Here is a 23,658-nt window from a genome sequence, read left to right on the forward strand (position 1 = left end):
CTCAAGGGGTTTCCCCAGCATAAATAGCCCCAGCTGTCCACCATTCATTTGCAGAAGCAGGTAACAAAAACTACCTCTCCATATCATGGTATTCCAAACCTGTTGGTAAAATTGCAGGTCAGGCAATTATCGATGGAAAATGCTTACTGCCACATATTTGAGAAATAATTACCTAACCGTATTCCACTGGCAGGGTCACAGATCATACCAGTACAGCCTATGGAAAAATATATGCAGTTGCTTGGTCTAATTCTCGAGAGAGGATTGTACAAGAGATAGAATGTGCTATGTGTGTCTACCCTACAGACCTAAGTTGTTTGGTCTGTAGGGTCTAATTGCAACCCCCAAATTATAATATAGGTGATGGACCCAGTAGAGGAAAGATTGTTGAAAAGGATGACATTGACAAGCCAAAAAAGGAGAAGCTGAGTAGCAGAGAAACTGGTTTCCACTAATGTTTTTATTGGTCCCCAGACTTTCTGCTGTTACTCCCCATTCAGTGGGAATTTTATCTGCTAATCTGCTGTAATGTAGTAAGATTGTCAGGAGACAACATTTCCAAAGAAGTTTATGCACTGGCAATGCAGCTGGCACAGTGGCATTTGGCATTTCATCTATATGGCGCAGAGCACAGCAAGAAACAGATAGTTGACGGTTTTGTCCTTTTATTGGACATCCTCCATGGAGAATCTCCTTCGGCAACTATCAGATCAGGCAACATTAATTCCGGACTTACTTAACTTCTTAATTGTTCTTGTTAAAATGACTTCTCAAAAAGAAAAAATACAATTACACAGCCTGAATCTTTATTCTATTTGCCAGTACTTGTTCAATGAGCATATGGTTTGTAATTAATAATGGCCATTTCAGAGAATTGTGCATGTTATTTGGGAATAATTAGGCTGCAGCAATTAAAAGCAGTTTAGGTACAGACTATAAAAAAAACAAGTTGTCCCGTACTGTTAAGAATTACTTTTACAGATTCCACTGGACCTTGCAACAATGTTATTGGGGAAACCTCTGGAAAATCTCTCAAAAAGTGGCCAAAGCTTGGTTAAACAGATTTTCACAGCAACACGATTAGCTATTGCAAGCAAATGGAAAACTGCAATTGCACCTATCCTAGCGGAAGTAATAAAAAGGGTAAATACCAACAAGGTATCCGAATATGGCATTGCCACATTACACAATAGACTAGAACAATATAAGGACGTAAGGGACCTATGGGAGCTGCATTGTTTAGCTGTAGGATCGTAAGTAGATAGGTACCACCCAGCCGCCATCTGCCTAATGGAGCCAAACGGCAACAAAAAGCAATTGTGCAACCTATTCCAGCTCTTCGGCTAATTTTATTTTTGAAACACTTCTAAGCCTGTTGTGCTTTAATACATTGGATTAAATCCCCCTAGTGTTTTTATTTAATCAAGATATAGAATTAATGCCGCCACTGTTACATTTGCTTAATTCTTACAAATCTTTTGCTACTTTGTTTGTAAAACTAATGCAGTTTAATACTCTATATGACACATGTGTTTCCAAATTACAGTCTAATGTTTGATTGATGCCTATAAAGATAAGTATCTCTCAGTTAAGGTCATACAAGGACCAAGAAAGAAAGGATTCAAACCAGAATGACTTTTAAAAGCTTGTTATTGCTGTGTTCAGATTAGAAATGAGAGAGCCACAGGAGGGAGAAAGCATTAAGTCAACTGACTCAAGCAGGTTCGAAACAAAGCAAAAATCTTTTGAACAGAAAAAGAGCCACTGCCTGGTACATAGTGATTCAGTGTTTGCTCTGTGGCATCATCAAAAGACAGAGTCTTTCATGATGCTCACACACATCTTTGTAAACTGAACAATAGTAGAAAAGAGAGTGCATCTGGGACATGCGCTACCAGGGTAGATTATCTGTTGCATTTATGAAGCAAAAATAGAGAACAAAATGGAGATATTTTTCTTTCTAAAAGAAGTTCTAGAGGTTCTAAAAGTTACAGACAGACTGTAAAATGTTGCAGCATATATTTAAAAAAAAATACTCATTAAAGGTCTAATATGTACCTAGGCTTGTTATAAACTGCTTGTATATAATTGGTACTAAAGTTGTAGGCTGTTTTTTTATTTTTTTATTTTATTTTTTTTATTTTATAAAGACCATCTCCCCACCCCTGATTGTTATGTGTGCCTTCTGCTAGTACACAGGGCAGTAAAAGTTGACAACAGAACAGGTTAGTAGCTTATTGATCCCTGTATGGTGCCTGACCAATGGCTTGCCCAACCAACATCTGGCTAAATATTAGGCCTGATTCTAATTGGGTCTAATTCTATTAAACAGGCTAGAAAATCCCATCAGGCAAGGACCACATTGGTGTTAATTGGGTCCTTTTACAATGGGTCTCTATGGTTTCCTATTATTTTCTTATCACATCTCATTTGAGAAGGTAATGGTAAGATGATTTATTTACTTACTTGTCCTCTCACAATTATTCCAAGTAGAACAGAGTTTGCAGAGTTTGTTACAGCATATACCATAGGCTCAATAGTTTCATTAAAAAAATAGGTTGAAATGTATTTTCAACATATGTCCAGTTTATTGAGCATATGTGAATACAAATGCATATTGCCCCTTTAAAGCCATTACAATTCCCCTTACCCTTAAACAGCACCTTAAATTACCCACCTGGGAAACTACTGTATGTCTGTCTCTTACTTACTGTATCTGTGCTTCCAGTTATTAGTACACTTAGCCCTGATTCTGACCTCACCAGAGATATGTCCAGCAGGAGGTTGCCAACTAACTTAGTTTCAGAATAACCACATGCCCTATGTTTAACCAGCATGATCCCTTGGCACTATTCAGTTGCAAATCTTAGTTTCATGATTGCATCGTTTTCAAATTATCATTTCCTACAGGCAGATCTCAGTTTATAATATCTACTGTTATAGAAAAATATGTTTTTGGATTCTGGAGAAAAGTCAAGAAAAGTTTTTAGAATGTTGGAAAAAGCTTTCATTAAAAACTGTGAATAGTCTAGAAGAAGTAAAATTTTACCAGGTGAAACAACTCAACCTTTGTAAATCTACACCTAAATGTTCCATCTACAAAATGTCAACGGCTGTAATAAGGTAAATAGTAATAAGCATAATATCATACAATCTTAATTCAGCATTTACTTACACGCATAGAATTGGATTTTAGTTATCAAATAATCATTATCAATAGAATTGCAGGGGTTTTACATTTATATAAAACATAGTAGATTCAGGACAAATATATCTTGGGCAACAGAGAGCTTGACTTCTGATAGGATTCACAGAAGGTCAGTGTTAGCCCCTGACCCATCACTGTACAATGATTTCCCATGAACCCAACTAGATTTTAAGTCCCTGGTATTCTAATGCATACATTGGTAATGTAAAGGAAAAAACTATTAATATTGAGCTACACAAGCAATTTTACCTCCTGTATTGATCAGTATCTGTACAAAATGTCTATGTTTGGTCTATACACCTTTTTATTGTGAATCCCTGTGAATACTACACAGCAGAACCCCCATTTTATGTTTTTCAGGGGTCCAGGAAAAAATTATGTAAAATCCGGGAAAATGTAAAATCACGGAAATGTGTTAAAGTAACTTTTTCTTCAAGTACTGAAAGTATATTAGCACAGGAGTCAGTTTTACTGAGATACAATATTTACTGTGTTAATAACAATAAGCATTGCAGTGTTAATGTTACACTATGGGGGGCATGTGCAAGGCCTCTCTGCCAGTCACATACACAGCCTAAAGCAATAAGTGATTGGTGCAGGACTGTATAAGGGGCAGACTAATTGCAATTCACCATTTACAGTAACATCAGGACACAATTGTGATGTAAAATCAGGAAAACATGACTTAAAATCAGGGAAATGCACCCATTGAAATGCATTATAAATTGGTGGGACCACAAATAAAAAAAGTAAAATAAAAATATAATAACATTTAAAATCAGGGTACTTAAAATCGAGGTTTCACTGTATGTTGAATATGTTGTAGTAATAATATTAATATTTATTAATCTTGTGAATGGTAATTATATATAGTTTATATGTCATATTGAAGGTATGTTTAATAAATCAAAATAATACAGGTATGGGACCTTTTATCCAGAATGTTCGGGACCTAAGGTTTTCCCTCATAATGAATCTTTCTGTAATTTGGATCTTCATAGTTTAAGTGTACTAGAAAATAAGTAAACATTAAATAAACCAATAGACTGATTTTGCTTCTAGTAAGGATTAATTATATCTTAATCTGTATAAAGTGCAAGGTACATTGTTATTGTGGTTGTTCACACTGGAGAAGAGGCTCTTAAGGGGTGATGTGATAACTATGTATAAATATATAAGGGAATTATATAATAATCTCTTTAATGCTTGATTTACCAGTAGGTCTTTCCAGCTGATGCAAGGTCACCCATTCCGATTAATAGAAAGTAGTTTCTGATTAAATATTCGGAAGGTGTTTTTTACAGTGAGAGCTGTGAAGATGTAGAATTCTCTCCCTGAATCTGGTGGCTTACTTGATATGTAATATGGTGGCTGATACATTAAATAGCTTTAAAACAGGTGTTGGATCGCTTTTTAGCAAGTGATGAAATACAGGGTTATGGAAGATAGCTCATAGTATAAATCCAGGGACTAGTCTGATTTTGGAGTAAGGAGGGAATTTTTTCCTCCTCTGAGGCAAATTGGAGAGGCTTCAAATGGAGTGTTTTGCCTTCTTCTGGATCAACTAGCAGTTAGGCAGGTTTAAATAGAGTTATATGGTTGAACTTGATGGACATGTATCTTTTTTCAACCTAACTTACTATGAGAAGAACTAAAAAATTGGATTATTTGATTATAATAGAATCTATGGGAGATGGCCTTTGCATAATTGGGAGCTTTCTGGATAATGGGTCCCAGGATAATGGGATAACCTGTAGTAAGTCGTTCACATAGGCACTTTGAAATCCTTTAAAAAAAAATATAATAGAGAATAGATAAGGATTTTATTACCTAAAGGACACTTGAGCTCCATTGGGGCAATGACTGGTGTGAATGATATATATTCTCTGCAAAGCACTGTGTAATATATTGGTTGCTAGGTTTTTAAGTTGCTGGAAGCTCAGCCTGGGGGCCAGGTAATATTTGAATCCAGCCCCATTTCAGAGGCAGGAACCGCCTGAGGCAGCTCCTGGAATGGCACCCCCCCCCCCCGCTCACTTTTTGCATTGTGTGCCAATGTTGGAATCCCAAAACTGTAGAAGGCACACCTTCAACCAAAGCCTTTTTTAAGCCATGGGCACAGACCATTATAAACAACCAGCAACAGTTCCAAGCTATAAATACAACAGAGCTCAAACCAAGAATGGACTTATTACACACTGCCATCTTGTGGTCTCTATTGAAAGCATTTTATAATCACAGAATTATAAATTGTAGTATCTTTGATTTACTGTATAATATAGTATACTTATCTGAGAACAGCACATGATGAATTCATATAACAAGGTATCTAGTAGATAAAATCCTAAATAACCCCTACCTGGATATCGTATTCCTTATTCGGGTGGTGAGGCTTACACATATTTAGGTTGCCTTAGTAGTAATATCTTGTTTGTGCTACATTATGTATTAGTAATTTATTTGATGATATATTTTGTTTCTTACTGGACATTCCTTTATATTACCTGGATAGCATGGCAATCAGAAAATGTTAGTGCACTGTGAATGGGTTTAATGAAGGGTCACTAAAACGTTGAATTCTACAAAGAACTTGTTTTTTCATTTAGTTTTAAGTAAATTGTTTTTACTATTTACACAGGTATATATATTTGCTTTCAGAGAGTATTTGTACAGTGGAATTACATTTTTATTGAACTGTAGCTGGTGTTTTGTTTTTCCTTCTTAATCATTTTTGCTAATGTTTACATGGTGATTCTTGAAGGTGATATTATTAGAGAATCGCTCTGCATCTGGTTGACAACCTGTTTTGATTTAATTAAATGTTTTTTGACTTGTTCAATTATCTGTGCCATTAATTTAAAAATCAGGTTTCTGAATGTGCCATGATTTAAAAGTACCAACTGGGTGTTTATTTATGCTTAAACATCAGATAACTGTCTCATTAGTAATGAAATATAATTTCTCAACCAAATTGCCATTTGCCTGATTAATAGTCTAATTTTCAAGATTATTAAGATTCATCAGCTTACTAGCCAACGGAATGGTAAACAGAAATTTGGAATTCTTCTTGACATAGAGCAGCAATGGCAAATAAAAGCTTGATTTCATCAATTAACATTTTAAAACGGTTATTAACACTTTCCTGACTGAAACATTCTCCTCACTGTCAGTAAGTCTGGATTGTTCAATTGTGTTGGTTTATCAGAACTGATTTGACAGCGTTAAACTCAATTATTTTTTATTGGTGATAGAGTTCAGTGCTAGCATTAAGCAATAATATCAAGCCAATATGTTGTAATCTTAAAGGCTCTGTAAATATGTTCTGTGCTATTAAAATCGTCCCTGTTCAGACATTGTCAAATATTGATGCATCAGGCTCCTTAGGACTTATTTTCAGCTGCAATTGTGGTTACATATAAAAGTATTCAATTGGTGCGCATATTGATGCCGTTCATTAAATGCACTTGTGTCCAAATCAGCTGCTCTCACTGCTCTCTGTAGTAAGAGGCTCTAACCCCCAGGCTATGCTTCTTTTTAACCCAGCAAGCCATCCAAAAATTGGAAGATTATTAGTACAGGTATGGGACCTGTTATCCCGAATGCTCGGGACCTGGGGTTTTCCGGATAATGGATCTTTCCGTAATTTGGGTCTTCATGCCTTAACTCTACTAGAAATTCATTCAAACATTTAATAAACCCAATAGGTTGGTTTTGCCTCCAATAAGGATTAATTATATCTTAGTTGGGATCAAGTACAAGGTCCTGTTTTATTATTACACAGAAAAAGGAAATTATTTTTTAAAATTTGTATTATTTGGATAAAATGGAGTCTATGGTAGACAGCCATTCCCTAATTCTGAGATTTCCGGATATCGGGTTTCCGGATAAGGGATCCTATACCTGTAATATGTAAACATTTTAAATTTGCCATTTGTCATGGCATGTAGTGATGGGCAAATCTGACCCGTTTTGCTTCGCCAAAAATTTGCGGAACAGTGAAAAATTATGGACAACAATTTTTTTGACACATGACAATTTTTTATTTAACGCGTGACAATTTGTTTCACCCATTTGAGTCTATGGTCGTCTTTTTCAAGGCAAAACCTGGTGAAAAATGTAGCTCATCACTACATGGCTGTTGTAATCAAGTATATGAGAACTTTTACCGACAATATGGCTACTGGAAGGTACTTTTTCCCATTATCCCTATGGAAGTCTATGGAAGACATTGCAGAGGGTACCCTGCTGAACACACATTAATAAATCTTCCTGGGCAGAAATAGCTTGTGCAAGATTTTTGTATATATTATTAAAATAAAATTAAAGAACTAATCTCCCCATAGGCTGCACTTCATTGGCCACCCTTTCATGCTGCCCCCCCTGTAGAGTCTATTAGATGAAATATGCTCCTGTCTGGAAAGTATTCTGCTCTACTACTTTGCATCTATAGTTCAGCTTTCCAAACAGGGACATTTTTCCATCTAATCGACTCTGCAAGGAGGGGAGTCAAAGGAGGGAAGTTTATGGGGGCTTTAGTTCTTCTTTAATCCTTCACTAAAACTGCTTTAATATATTGTTCCCTTTTTATATTTTATTTTCTGCAAAAGAAAAAAAAAGATAGATATACTCTGGTTGATAGGGTCCAAATTACCCTAGCAACCATGCACTGATTTGAATAAGAAACTGGAATTGAATAGGAGGAGAACTGAATAGAAAGATGAGCATAGTAGCAATAGCAATAAATTTGAAGTTGTTCAGAGCATTTGTTTTTTAAGATGTGGTCAAAAATCCCCATTTAAAAGCTGAAAAGAATAAGAAGTAGGCAAATAATTAAAAAAAATACTATAAAAATAAATAATGAAGACCAATTAAAAAATTGCTTAGAATTGGCCATTCTATAACATCATAAAATTTAACTTCAAAGTGAATCACCCTTTTAACCAATCAATTTAATCTGTCCCTTTTGACTGGAATCTTTCCTTTCCAATTAAAACATCCACTAATCTCTCAATTTCACAAAAAAACACTTTCAATGACCTGACTCTAGTCTTGGTAAACTTCCCCACTACAACTTACTGACAATCAATGCTGAATCCCCCTCAATCTGGCTTTTGGTCACTGAATTCTGCAGGAATTCTCTAACAGGACTTAGTAATTACACATACACAAATTCTATGGCAGCACCACTCCTCTGGAATTGACTCTCGTGTTCCTTTTAACTTTTCTCCCAGTCTCTCTGCCTTGAAGTGATCTCCTAAAACACATTCTCTTTAGAGAAGTTTACTCCCACCTATCCTATCATTCTTTCATTATACACCAATTGCCACTACCATCTGCTAAATGTAATGTTCAATGCCACACTTCTTAGTTTGCTGCATCCTGACTCCTTAATTCCTGAGGCCTCATTTGTGAAGCCAATCTGTGTTTGCACAGTCTTTGGACCCAGCACTGATTGCATTCGTTATCCCAGAATCCAAGAGAAGTGGGTGGGAGGCAGTACATAGGCATAATGTAGAGAGCAGCATGATGTACAGACCACATTGTTACCCAGTGCTTAACACCTTACCCAAAATCTGTCTGCTCTCTGTACTGAGAGCCTGATTTTTCTTTTGGTGCTCAGTGCTTACAGCAGAGCAAAGGGGGGTGAAAGTGCTCCCAGAATGAGCACTGAGGGGTGCGCTCATGTCATTTAGTGTTCTTGAACATGCAAAAGCAGAGTGACCCCTCTGATCTTGCCCATCCGTACCTTGTGTCTCAAGCCATCTTCTCCATTTAGATTGTAAGCTCCATTGAACAGGGCACACTTTTCCTCATGTATTGGTTGTATTTTTATATGTAATCTATAGGTAAGTTGTACTGTATACAGCCATCTACATCTCTGCACAATATAGGATCCCATTATAATATATAAAAAGGGTGCCAACACAGCCCCATGCCTTTTAAGAAAAAAATAAAGAAATTCCATATAGGATTTTGCAAATTGTTCTTTAAAACAAAATATTGTCAACAACTTAAGATATAAGTTTAGTCACTTATAAATCAGCCATACTGTATGTTTGGAATCTGTTGACTTTTTTTTTGACCCTTACACACTATTAATCTAGAAGACACAACATCACATGATTAAGGTTACTCGGTGCTTTCTTCAAATGCAGAATTTGAAATCTGTGCAGCCTTGTGTTAACAATTTAATAAAAGTATCCACTATTCAAAGGGCAGGTCTGATAACCTTAATTATTCTAACTGACAACAAAAAATAATTGATTTATCTCACAGTGGTACAGGGATGATCCATTTGAAATGTCAAATTGGGCAATAAAAAAAAATCCTATTCTTTTACCCATTCCGTTATGTTACTTGCTTATTTTTACAGAAATTGGAGAGTGTAACATGAAAATTATATAAAAAAATATAAAATCAATACAAAAGCTATGACAAAGATTCATTTCTTTTTACTCACCTCCTGTCAGAGAAATATCATGTTTTTCTTCAGAGTATTGTTTATTAGATGCAGCTTTGAGCAGAGCTAGTGTGTCTTCAAATGGCCACTATTGTGATAGAATACCAAATAAATCATTCTCTAACAGCTTCCTTAAAATCATTGGTATCAGTAAACTTAGACAACTATGTTAACTTTTAAAATTGCAGAAGTACAAATATCTCACTTAAGTCTGGTAACTGAAATCACAGTATAACATATAAATTCTAAAGAATCCCATTGTATACTACAGAGGTTATCTGTTATCTGCTGTGTATCCTGTATCTTTTCTACTTTTTCAGCTTTGAATGGCTGCCCCATAGCTATACAGTAGCCTATTTATATAAACTATAGTAGCGTTTCTGAAACAAAAACACCAGTGCAGTGCAAAAGAACATTGTATTTTCATTGCTTTAAAACACTTTAATTTTTTGGTGTTATTTTTCCTTTAAAGTGAGGGCACAGGTTCTGGGCAGGCAAGGGAACCAAAGGGTACACAGAAGGAACAAGGATGAAGCAGAGGGACAGGTTAATGTTAATAACCAAGAGAAAAGCGAGGTACAGAATCAGAATACAATGTAGTCAAGAACATGTTAAGACATTTCTGAAGGTCCCTGCCACCCCACTAGACCAGGTATTGTAACAACAGCTGAAATGAAAGAAAGACTATACACATTTATTATGGATTAGCAATGCAATAAAGTGGAATAAAAAAATTAGCGCAAGAAGAACATTAAAGAAAAGTAGAAAAGGAAACTAATAAAAAGTAATTTTCTAGGAATTAATGTAAGTATTTGCACCATCATATTAAAACACAAAGTCACTAGGAGCAGTTTAAACCAGATCTAGTAATCCATCTCCACCAAATTTTAAGCAGGTTACCATTTATGCTACCTTTTGATTGGTCATTGGTTTTACAGAACTGATGCAAAGTTTTTTTCTGTGAATAATTAATTTAATCCTAGGCACTAACGATGGTTTATTGTGAGTTACACCGTGGAAAGTTTATTACAATCCTTGCATTTTTTTATTTTCTTTAGCTAATGAGTAATCATGAGAAGTCTATGAATTGTTGTTTCATGAAATGTTAAAGGCAGTAACGGCTAATTAAACATGAATTATATATTGCCCATAAAGGAATGCCACCAGAAATGAAGATTAAGTAGGAGGAAAAAAGGCATTTGGTTTGGAACTCGCCTTGGGTCTAAATTAAATCTGGTTTAAATCACAATAATATATGTTGTATTGATGGCTACTCTGATGAAGATAGCGTGGTAGCATTTATCTTTGCATTAAAAATTAAAGAGCCACATGGGAGCAATAATTCTTAAAACCAATAGTCCTGTAAAAACATGATAACCACTATAACTCACAGAAATATGTTGATGCATAACAGTTTCAGAACTTTAGACGTATTGGGGAAACAACAAACAGAGCATTTTGGTCACCATGGGGTCTAACAAAAAAACCTGTGCGCATTTTAGGTTTTTTACATTTGTTGTCTCTCTGGAGGATGCTTACTATGATGCTCTTCAGTGATAGAGCATTTGTTGGGATATGACACAGGAAGAAGACTTCCTTTCAGAAGGGCATAATATACTGTAGCTAATGGTGGTTTAGGAGAGGACTGCAGTTATCAAACCATATTGCCATTCAGGGTTGGACTGGGGTGGTGGGCCTTGCTTACCCAGATCCACTCCCAACCTTGCTTCCAGTCTGAAGCCTTTAGGCTTCTATGTTCATGTTACCATACAATATTGAATAAGGTTTTCTACCTTAAATATAATATATATATCCAGTTATCAGGCACACAATTTCAGTGTCTAAGGGGCACATTTACTTAGCTCGAGTGAAGGATTAGAATAAAAAATACTTCGAATTTCGAAGTATTTTTTTGGCTACTTCGACCATCGAATTGGCTTAAAAAAAAAACTTTGACCACCTACTTCGCCACCTAAAACCTACCGAGCATCAATGTTAGTGTATGGGGAAGGTCCCCATAGGCTTTCTAAATATTTTTAATCGAAGGAAAATCGTTCGATCGTTGAATTAAAATCCTTCGAATCGTTCGATTCGAAGGATTTAATTGTTTTTTTCCTACGATCATTCAAACGAACGAATTGCGGTAAATCCTTTGACTTTGATATTCGAAGTCGAAGGATTTTACTTTGACGGTCGAATATCGAGGGTTAATTGACCCTCGATATTCTACCCTAAGTAAATGTGCCCCTAATTGTCAGTGTTACTTATAAATAAATAATTTAATTTGAGTATGGTATATGGTTCCCATTTTTCATAGATGCTAAGCAGTATAAATGAATTTCAGTTGTCAAATTATCCCAAAGTGTGTATGGGTTTTGTTTCATATTACAGAACACTTTACATATTTTTGTTGTATTATTGTATCGTAGACACTGCCACAGCAGGAAAGGTTTATGTATCAAAGGATATTTGTCATGATAAAAAAGAATTATATGTGTGTGCAGAAACTCCAAATTGAAATTTGTATGGTGCATCATCAGGTGGGATTTTGTTTAACTTAGTCCTTTCCTCTCTCTTAATATATATGGACTTGTATAGCACTTAATGCCTGCTATGTCACTTTATGCAGTTACAATGTTAAAGATGAAATTAATTAGAATATACCTGTTCATCCTTTGTTGAATTATGTTTTGCAAGATTATTTTGATAAAAATCCTAGATATTTTCTTGGTCAAAATTATTAAACATAGGAATAATTATTTACTGTATATTAATTAAGCAGATTTATTTTTGTTGATGGCTATTGGCCTGTCATTTTAACTAGCTCTAGTAGTAGCAAAGTTAACAATCCCTTTCCCATTTTATTTAACAAATGCATTTAAAACATAAAATGTAAATGCACCAATTCATGTAGTGTTTGATTTTATTTTTCTACCCATTTTTTTTCCCAAGACCTAAAATTTAAATGCTGTAGCTTGAGACAGTACCCCAGCAACATGAAAAAATGACCATGGAGTTCTAGTACTCACTTTACCTATAATGGTTAACCAACTGTAATCAAAATGCACAGCTTCATTCACCATATTACTTCTTAAAAAGCCTTTATTGAATGTATCGAGATATAGTTTGGCTGCATTTTTTTAAAAATGTCTCAGTCCCAGGTCTGCACCAATCCACAGCCATATCACTAGAAGTGTGTTGAATATTAATATTACTTCTACTAATTTAAAATACTGATGTTAGATGTTCAGAACACTGCCCTTAAGAGTTTTTGTCTAAATCCAAGAATTATTTTATGTGAAATTCCTTCTTTATCCAGTGAAGGAAATATCTGGACAAAGGTCACTGTGTATTTTCTCACTATAGGTATGTTTCTTTCAACACTTTTTTCTTTCTTTCTGGAGAGCAGTATCCTCTTAAGGACCATGATTTTATGTGTTCTCTGTTATAGCCAGTATTTTAGCTTATAAAATGCTTCTGCTTATGTTCTGTTAATAATGGTGCGTAAACTGGCCAGTTACAAAGCACAATTGTAATCTAGCTAATATGCAAGCTTTAGAATTTGTCAGGCCCTGACATAAAGGTTTATTTAACTGTGGGTTCCCATAAGGCATAATAAACATCTTATATAAGATGAAAACAGAAACGATGTATCCTTTCTTATTTGGATAAATAGCATTTACCAAGCATGTTTAAAAGAAGGTTTGATTTTAGGCACCAAATGATAGCTATATAAAAAAAACCTGTGTGAAATGTTCTGAAAATAATAAGTGCTTTTTCTCAGACTGTATAGTAGAAAACATTTAGGGGACCATTTACTTAGAATAAAAAAAACTTAGAATTTCGAATGTTTTTTTGGCTACTTCGACCATCGACTTTGAATCGAACGATTCGAACTAAAAATCGTTCGACTATTCGACCATTCGATAATTGACGTACTGTCTCTTTAATAAAAACTTCGACCCCCCTACTTCGCCACCTAAAACCTACCGAGGTGCAATGTTAGCATATGGGGAAGGTCCCCATAGGCTTTCTAGCAATTTTTTGGTCAGAGAAAATTCGTTCGATCGATGTATTAAAATCCTTCGAATCGAACGATTCGAAGGATTTAATCGTTCGATTTTTTCGTTCGATCGTACTATTTGCGGTAAATCCTTCGACATTAATATTCGAAGTCGAAGGATTTACATTCGGCAGTCGAATATCGAGGGTTAATTAACCCTCGATATTCGACCATATGTAAATCTGCCCCTTAATGTGTTTTTCTAAGGGAACTTAATCAAATATGCAAACAGATGCAGGTACTCTTGAAGGACTGGTGGTAGGCGACATGGGAGGTATGTCCACCAAGGTTTGTGCCCTAGGCACATGCCTCTTCTGCCTACCCCTAGTTACCGCTCTGCCCATTAGGATTTTAAGTTACTATAAATTAGATAAAGCAATTACTAATAAAGATATGTGAATATAATAATAATAATAATATGAAAAATGAAAGGTGTGTAATTATAAGCCAAACTAGCATTGAAATATACACCATAAATTTATGTCACCTCTAGCATAGATTCAGGTGGTAGTGGTTCTAGTGGGATATTGCTTATAAGGAATTCATTATAGGGGTTCTAAAGTCAAACATTCCTTTTGGGTTCTCCACACAAAAATAAACATATCCCCAACTTACTTACTTTAAAAAATGTGGCACTATGTCAGATAATTTCAAATAAAAGCTAAAGTGTGTCCTGTTTCCTCCTCTTCTGATCATTTAAATAGTTACATAATAAAATCGGGTTGAAAAAAGACAAAGTCCATCAAGTTCAACCCCTCCAAATGAAAACTCAGCATCAGCATTTTTTATGCAAGACAGAACTTTATTTGCTTTAGTAGCCACAGAATGGCACTGCCCAGAATTATACAACTTTGTTATTTACAAAAAACCCCAAGATCCTTCTCATTTAAGGAAACTCCCAACACACTGCCATTTAGTATATAACTTGCATTTATTTTTTTTTTGCCAAAGTGCATAACCTGCATTTATCAACATTGAACCTCATTTTCCAGTTTGCTGCCAAGTTTTCCAACTTAGACAAATCACTCTGCAAAGTGGCAACATCCTGCATGGAACCTATAGTTCTGCACAATTTAGTATCATCTACAAAAATAGAAACAGTGCTTTCAATGCCCACCTCCAGGTCATTAATAAACAAGTTGAAAAGCAAGGGACCAAGTACAGAGCCCTGCGGTACTCCACTAACAACACTGGTCCAATTAGAAAATGTTCCTTTTACCACTACTCACTGTAGTCTATCTTTTATCCAATTCTCTATCCAGGTACAAATAATATGATCCAGCCCAACATTCCTAATTTAACTAGTAACCTTCTGCGTGGCACTGTATCAAATACTTTAGCAAAGTCTAAGTAAATCGCATCCACTGCCATCCCAGAATCGAGGTCCCTGATTACCTTCTCATAAAAAGAAATTAAGTTAGTCTGGCAAGACCTATTACGCATAAAACCATGCTGGCACAAACTAGTATTATGATTTGCTATGAAGTCCAGTATCTTATCTACCACTGATGTCAGACTAACTGGCCTATAGTTTTGAGGCTGAGAACAGGATCCCTTTTTGAATAGCGGCACCACATTAGCAATTTGCCAGTCTCTTGGCACCATGGCAAAGTTTGGCAATCACAGGGCTAAGCTCGCTGAGTACACTGGGATGAATACCATCTGGCCCCAGACTTTTGTTTATCTTAACATGTTCTCATGGTCTCTTTTGAATTTCCTCATGTGTGAACCATGCATCATTAGTTATATTACTAGAATTGGGTCTATTAAGAAGGAAACCTTCATAAACTGGTTAGTCATTTGTGTAGAGAGACAAAAATATGAGTTCAGAATCTGAGCTTTTTTTTCTCATCAACCAGCTGACCCCCCTCTGATATTAAAGGTCCCACCCCTTGCTGCTTAATTTTTTTTTACTAAAAAAAAGAATTTTGGATTCTTTTTACTGCTTGCTGCGATATCTTTTTCCATATCAATTTTAGCTTGCCTGATAGTTTTCTTGCATGCTTTATTGGCCTCCTTGTACTATATAAATAATTCAGCTGTCCCAGCTAACTTGAAAGCCTTAAGCCAACACTTCTATTGAACCAAAAAGGTTTTGCTTTGCAACGCATTCCTTGCTTAAAAGGGGAATATACTGACATGTATATCTATTAAGCAACATTGTAATGATTGTAATGACAGCCACCGACTGTGCTGCTTCAGGGGGATTTTTGACTCCTTTTCCACTGCAAGCAAGTACAACAATTGCTTTTGTTTAGCCTTGCAACAGAAGTTTTGTTAAGAAGCAAACCAAAGCTGTTTTCATACTTTACGGAAGTAGAGCCAAAAATCAGTGGAGTAACTAGTAATCTGTGGGCCAGCATGCAGGATGTGCACCCGGGCCCTCTCCAGCCCCCATCTAAAGAATTGTGATGCACCCCCTGGTTGTTACATCACTGGCAAAAATTAATTCTAAACAGCACAGCCAGCATCTGTCAGATCATCATTATAACAACTGTCAGGGCAGAGGGGAAAACAGGACAGATGTTAGCCTTTATTTCCGAAATGGTGTAACATTTTTAAAGCAAGTAAAATGTTCTTTTTTGTGAGGAGAACCCATAAAAATCTATTTTTGTTTAGTACTTTATAACCCCTTTAAGCACTCTTCTACACAGACAAAGACTACAGCAGGTTGACTGGCGACTACATTATGCTGATAGTTACAGCCTTTTCATAGAATAAAATTATAGATGCTTATGGTTAATAATAATTTCCACAAAAAGAACAGAGTACAAATTGAAAAAAAGACTGCAATCAGGCTTTTTTTTTACATGTTTCTCTTTACATGTTACACTTCATACATGTATGGCTGTTTTATTATTGTTGAAAGTAGCCCATTTGTAATATTAAGGCTGCAGTTTACCATAAAGGTGGCCCCAAATGAGCTAGAAAAACCTTGTATGCATTTAATTTTCAAGGAGTCCCAAGCTATTGGTTGTGATTTTAAACCTATTTCATTTAGTCATCATTGCAGAAGTATAAATAGCAAGTCATTACACTTTGGGGTAAATTTATCAAAGAGTGAAGTTCCGCCACTAGAGTGAAATTCCGCAGCTCTCAATTCATTTCTATGGGATTTTGAAAGGTGTATTTATCAATGGGTGAAGTGAAAGTTCACCCTTTGATAAATACGCCTATAAAAAGCCAATAGAAATGAATGGAGAGTGGCGGAATTTCACTCTAGTGGCGGAACTTCACTATTAACTTCACTCTTTGATAAATATACCCCTTTGAATGAGATTAAGAACCATATTAGAATTCTTTCCTTATAATTATCTTAAATTGTTTGAAAACGATGCAAGGTTTAGGAATCAATATTGTTGTCCAAGTATGTTTCACATAGTAGAGTCAGTCATATTCACATTCAAACAAAATTCTATGTTGCTGTCATTTATTTTTTATTTTTTACTTTCATTCTCATTGCTGACGTTGCGTCAGTGTTCAGATGTTAAATTTTCCAAATTGTATAGGAAGGAATTGTCACTTTTTTTTCTATGGGATTATCCACTCACCTAGAAGAGCTACAATTTAGGATAACCAAAAAATAATCCTTTAATTTATATCAAAGAAAAGCCTTTCCTTTACTACTATATAATATAATAAAACATGTTTATTGATGTTCATGTATTCAGATGGTTAAAACTAAAGCATCAATTATTTGGCACAATTACCGGTATGTTTGTTTCAAATATATATATTGGAAGTTAATGAAATGTATATTTTTGTGCTAAAGTCAAGCAGATGGAATCTATTTTTGAGTGTGATAAATTTGCATCCCATGATTCATTTTCTCACCTCAAGGATTATCTCAAGGATTATCTTTAACAGGGCCCACAGCACTTTTAATGATCTTCATGATTTAAAAGAAAAACATCTTCTCTTTCTTTACTACTAGGTTGAACAACAGCTATGTTTGCTGAATGCAATTTGTTGGCTGAAGCAAATACAGTATAATGGAACTGGAAATTTGGATCTGAAAATCTCACTTTGCATCATTTAACATGATTTTAAATATACGTTTGTAAGAAATAGGTCATTTGCTTTTTTTGCCCCTGTCTCTGAGACATTTATCTTGGGAAAAGTTGCCAAGACAAAATGACAAAAAAGTGGAGAGTTTTCTCAGAGGGAAAAAAGGGGGGAAATACTAAAACATAAATTAAGAAATAGTCTTTTCCAGCCAGAGGACAAGAATCCAGGGCAGCATGCTTAGAAATCTATGAGAAAGATTTTTCATAGAATAAATGCCAGGAGAAAATGTAAAAGACTTTTGAGAAAAGTGTATGTGGATTTCTGTGATTAAGACAACAAGGGGAATCAATTACTTAGGATCAATATCTAAAAAAGTCCTTAAGGTAGTTTCTCTTGCTTTGTCTACCTTACTATATTTACTATATTTGTTGAATCAGCATGGAAAGAAAATAAGAAAACCATCAAGATCTAAGGTTCAGTGCTTTAAATTGCCATGTTACAGGCATGTTAATTATTCACATTCTGTTCCTATTTAGGTTAGCAATAAACATCAGGGTACAAGAACTCTTATCAAGGGAAAGGGATTATCAAGACAAAATTATAAAAACTACAGAGGTAACCAAGGAGGCACAGATCTTTACTTATTTATTAATTAAAATCCGAAAATGTAATGTACTGTATTTTCTGAAAATGACCCTGACCAAATCCGCACTGGTTTTTCCCCCCTTATTTATCAGTATATTTTCCTGAAAATTTCCTGTGTGGGGAAAAAACTTGATAAAAGTCTGAAAAATTTGAATCAGACAAATATTTCAAATTTTCCACCTGAAAACTACAAAATCTTTGGATTATCACATGATTATCACAGATCAGGATATCTTCAGGACTTCTCCCATTCAATTATATACATATTGGCAGGTCTAAGATTGGATTTTTGAATTCTGACTTTTTCCATCCTCTGGGTGTAATAAATCCTGAAAAAATTGCGGGTTTTTTTCCACTAAAAATTTGTATATTATAGTAAAAAAAAAACTTGAGTTGCTTGGGTTGTACAATAACCCATATATAACATTTACTTCATTGATGACTCACATATTTGTCCTAAAATCAATATTAAGATAACAATTTTTATCACAGTACATAATTTTACATATAAAATTAAAAATCATCAAGAGCAAAAATGCCTAAAATGTAAAATGATTACTGAATTGGCAAATTCTTCTGAGAAATGGTCATTTCATGTTTTGAAATACTGAACAAAAGAGATTGAACCAAAGATAAAAACTGTTCTTAACAGATAAACTAGTGACAGTGATAATTCTTGACACATCTGGGCTACATTTCCAGCTATTTTATCTATTGTTACTGATACAATTTGTTTCTGTTTATTTATGACATGGCTTTGATTCTGTTTCTACTTCTTCATACAGGTCTAGCGGTACACCAGATTATTACCATCACTGTTTCCCTAATCATGGTCATTGCAGCATTGATAACAACACTCGTCTTGAAAAATTGGTAAGGATAACCGCTACTCATTTTGTGCTTGATTTAATGAAAAAAGCATTGAGTCAATGAGATAATTTAGTCTTTTATACAACTGTTCATATTTTGTCGATTTTACTGATTTCTGTTCTTTTTTTTAGTGCAAAACAATCTTAGAAGTTGGTAAAAATCAACAGTTTTAACAGTTACTTACTGCAATTAATATAGTATTTTTGTGCTTAAATTTCAAATTATATCTCAAACTAACTCTTCTATTCTATGAGACAGATGTATCAATGTGTAAAAGTGGTGCTCAACCACTTTTCTTGTCAGAGAACTATAGCACTGTTTAAGAATATGTGCCCATAACCTTTCAATCTTGTAAATCGTTTGATACCCATGCCCTCCGCAAACAGGATAGTAACATTATCTTCATTGAAAATTCAGCATGCCTCTTAATTCAATGACTGATCCCTACCCCCCCCCCCCCCCCGAGGTAACTGCTGTTTTTCTAATATCTGCTAATAATCACAAATTGACTAGTCGGATTCAAGTAAGGCTGAAACATGTTAGACAGAGGAAGCCCTCTCTTATACGCATATAGTCACACATTTAGGGCCATATTTACTGAAGGGCAAAAGTATTCGATTTGAAGTATTTTTAACAATTATAAAAATTTGCTATACCATCAACATTTTATTAGGGTAAAAGTGCAACAATTGTAGGCATAGAGTTTTTCCAGGTAAACATGGTGACAATTTGTTTTAAGAATATGAAGAACACATTAAGCAGAAATAAGAAAAGTTGAGCAAAAGTTTCATGATATTTTTTGGATATTTGTGATTGAATTTAGTCTGAAAGATTCCTGAAATCTTATATAAATAAATATTTTTCATGCTATTTAAACTTTACATTGCAAAAAAATTAATTAGAGTACCAATACACAGGAATGGAAGACTCATAAACCTAGTCATCTGTTGGGAAAATAACTCATTTGTCCAAGGCAACTCTTAGAGCCAAGAAAACCCTTATGGGCAGATTTACTAGAGTCGAATTTCAAAGTTAGAAAAACTTTGAAATTCGACACTCGAATTGAAATTTTTCGACTTCAAATATCGAGGTTGAAGGATTTTTCACCGAATTTAGTGTTTGAACGATCGAAGGAAAATGTTCGATCGAACGATTAAATCCTTTGAATCGAATGATTTAAACAATTTTAGTGTACGATTGAAGGATTTTTGTTAGATTTACAAAAACGTAGAAAACGGTTGTAGAAGGTCCCCATAGGCTAACATCGCACTTCGGCAGGTTTAATTTGGCAAAGTATTGAAGTCGAAGTTTTTTTAAATAAACAGTACTTCGATTATCGAATGGTCGAATATTTGAACGATTTTTACTTTGAATCGAAGTCGAAGTAAATTCAAAGTCGTAGTATCCTATATACTTTTTTAACTTCAAAAATTCACTCGAACCTTAGTAAATCTGCCCCTTAAACAGCTTAGATACTGTAGATAGCTGTTATTTTATAGCATACGGTCATAATACTTTCAGATTTATATGTATATGATGTGTAATGGGAGATCTTTAGTTCTGCCTTGTCACATAGAAAGCAATCATTTTCTTTTAACATTGTTATAGTCTCTTGTCTGTATTGGAAATCAGAGAAGATGCTATACCATATGGGTTTCCTTTGGTTCAGAAAAAAGTGCTGCTTTTGACATTATCCCTTCTTTATGACTGTAATAATGTGAAGGTAATATTAGCTTGCGCTGATGTTGCAGTTCCCAAAATGGACATATAATTACTTCAGTGGCAGGAAATTTAATTGTTAGTCCCAGATATTTTGCTTCAATAGCACTAAAAAAGTAAAAAGTGTGGTTCCATATTTCATATATTGTCTTTTATTTGTAGTCATTGTCCACTATTATCATTGTTATTTTTTTAACGGATATCGTTCTGAACAGTTAACAGCATTGCTCATACAATGCTTTAGGAACAAAAATCCTTTGGCAAAAGAAAACTTAAAAAAGCAAATATATGTGAATTATATGCTAAATGAAATGTATGCTAAATGGAAAATTGCTAGCTAGGAACCTCCGAGCATAATGTTTCATTAACATGTTCATTGCTGTAGATCATACATTCTCCACTGCATTTAAGTACCTGACTGTCAAGCACCGTGGATTTTATATTTCCTGGTTCTTGTAATGTAATTGAATCATGTGTTGCCAGGTGGCTCACTTAGGGAATGTTGTGGCTGGTGGCAAAATGATTAGCGATCTGATAACTCACAACAGACATGATCAAGCATATCACCTGGTATGACCCCCTGCTACTAGCCAGGATAACTCTGATATGAATCTACAGTAACAGATGCTGCCTGCAGTGATAGAACTATAGAGGAAGCAAACCCAGCGGGGCCTGGACCACAGGGTCAGCTTCCTCTATAGCATTAAAATCCCCCCTCCCATCCACTTTTCTCCTTTTAATTGATGCGTGCCTTCTTTTGCAAGCATGTGACAGGGAAGGGGGCACAATTAGCAGAGTGGCTCAAGGTTAAGGGCACCAGGACCCTTCAATTTTTTCAGTGGCGAGGGGCTAGTTGTCTTGTTTTGTCACTGGCGGTCTCCCAGGATTCATTCAGCTGATTGTAGACACTATTCTAGTCTAGGGTTGGTAAAAGTTAACACAGGTCATCTGTTAAATTAGTTATGTGTTCTTTTAAGTTTCTTTTATGTTTTCATGTTAATAAATTGGGATTTCCACGACCATGTCCATGCAGTATGGCATGCCTCAACCTGTTTATGCTAGCTGCTCTTTTGTTCAGATATTGTCTATCTTCTCTAAGAACCCTGAAACATGTAACTGTTTACTGTGAAACAGACTTTGGATTCAAAGTCTTTGTATGAACAATATGTCAGTTCTATTAAAACGATTTTCACAATGTTTAATATTACAATAAGATTACCTTTTATGACATACGAAATCCTGTTATTACAATAAAAAGGGCATACTTAAAAAACATTATAAAATATGTCAGGGGCACTGATGTGTATTTGGTACAAAGTACATACATTTATTAAAAAATTGCCAAAAGAAATCAGTTCGGCATATAATCAATTCCATGTCACAATGAGTATACATTTAAGATTATTCAGTATACCATTCCAGATTCTGCATGCAGAATATGATTCTTAAACTGACGTCTTTCAGAAGTGCTGTACCTGCATGCAATCCATATAATAACAGATGCTATCTATTGAAGGATATCTGCAATTATGGGTCTTGTTAAAAAAGAATACATTTAATCAAAAGCCAACATTTTACACTGTTACACCAGCCTTTCTCAAGATTAGAAATTAAGAATTAGAAGTTAGCCTGATATTCTTATCTTTTTGTTTTCTAGTTTTAAAACCAATGATGAATATTTACAGCAAATAGAAATGTTGTCAGTTATTTGGCAAAAAAAAAACCAATTGCCTCATGGGTTAGACATTTTTATTTTATAAATTAATTTTCAGTGATAAAAAAATATTGAGACTTTTCATCATGGAATTTATTTATTCCATGATGAATATATATATATTTATTTTCTGATAAATTACATTCATTTCTAAAGTCATTTAGTGAGGCTTATATTTAAAGTGATTATAAAACCTTTTCCAGATCAATTCTTTAAGACATATATTTTATACCCACTAGCCAAGATTCTGACAAGTTCATAGATTGTAAATTAAGTTTCCAATAGACACACATCCTTTACTGGGAAATCTATTGCTAGTGGCGTTATACAATTGAATTCTTGAAAGGGGTCCTATTTAAATATATCTAAAATAAAATGTTGCTCTTATCCAGTAATTTCCCTGGTGTATAAACTGGAAGAAAACAGAGACCAACTTTAAAATCTGCAGAAAAAAAAATTCTTCAAATAATGCTTGAAAAAAAAAACATACCAGCAGGTTAATTGGCTTCTGATAAAATTGACCTTAGATTTGATAGGGTGCTTAGATTGTAAGTTCTAATGGTGAAGGGCTGAATAATTTCTAAAAAGATCTGTGTAAAATGTGTTGACACTATATAATTATCAGGAAAATAAATAAATGCTAAGGGCAGAGACACACACTGCAATTCGGGGAGATTAGTCGCCCTTAAAATAAGTTCTCTGAAGATTTGCTCTGAAGTCTGCAGTTTTGCATCATAATTAAAAGTTCACCTAATAATTTCCAGTAAAATTATGCACCCTAATAACTCTCTCTGAAAAGTGGCAAACTGTATTGAAGACAATCAGTCAATCAATCAATGGAAGTGGTCTAAAGTGAAGACTTGTAAATCTTACACTGTTATATATTGAGTTGAGGAAACAACTTAACTTTGTGCTGTATACAAGAAGAATACTGATGAAAGTATTTTTGAATAAAATTAAATATTTCTTTA

General features: G+C 34.7%; 1 protein-coding gene across 2 annotated transcripts in view; it reads left to right on the forward strand.

Annotated features, from left to right (window-relative positions):
- The window catches only part of ajap1.S (adherens junctions associated protein 1 S homeolog), a 132,041-nt gene that overhangs the window by 72,682 nt on the left and 35,701 nt on the right, over positions 1-23,658 (forward strand). For both annotated transcript variants that reach the window (XM_041571474.1, XM_041571475.1), the window contains one exon: positions 19,170-19,257. In XM_041571474.1, coding sequence (XP_041427408.1) covers positions 19,170-19,257 — 88 coding nt within the window. The remainder of the gene's footprint in view (positions 1-19,169; positions 19,258-23,658) is intronic.

The sequence above is a fragment of the Xenopus laevis genome, chromosome 7S, assembly GCF_017654675.1.
Source record: "Xenopus laevis strain J_2021 chromosome 7S, Xenopus_laevis_v10.1, whole genome shotgun sequence".
Classification (NCBI taxonomy): Eukaryota; Metazoa; Chordata; class Amphibia; order Anura; family Pipidae; genus Xenopus; species Xenopus laevis.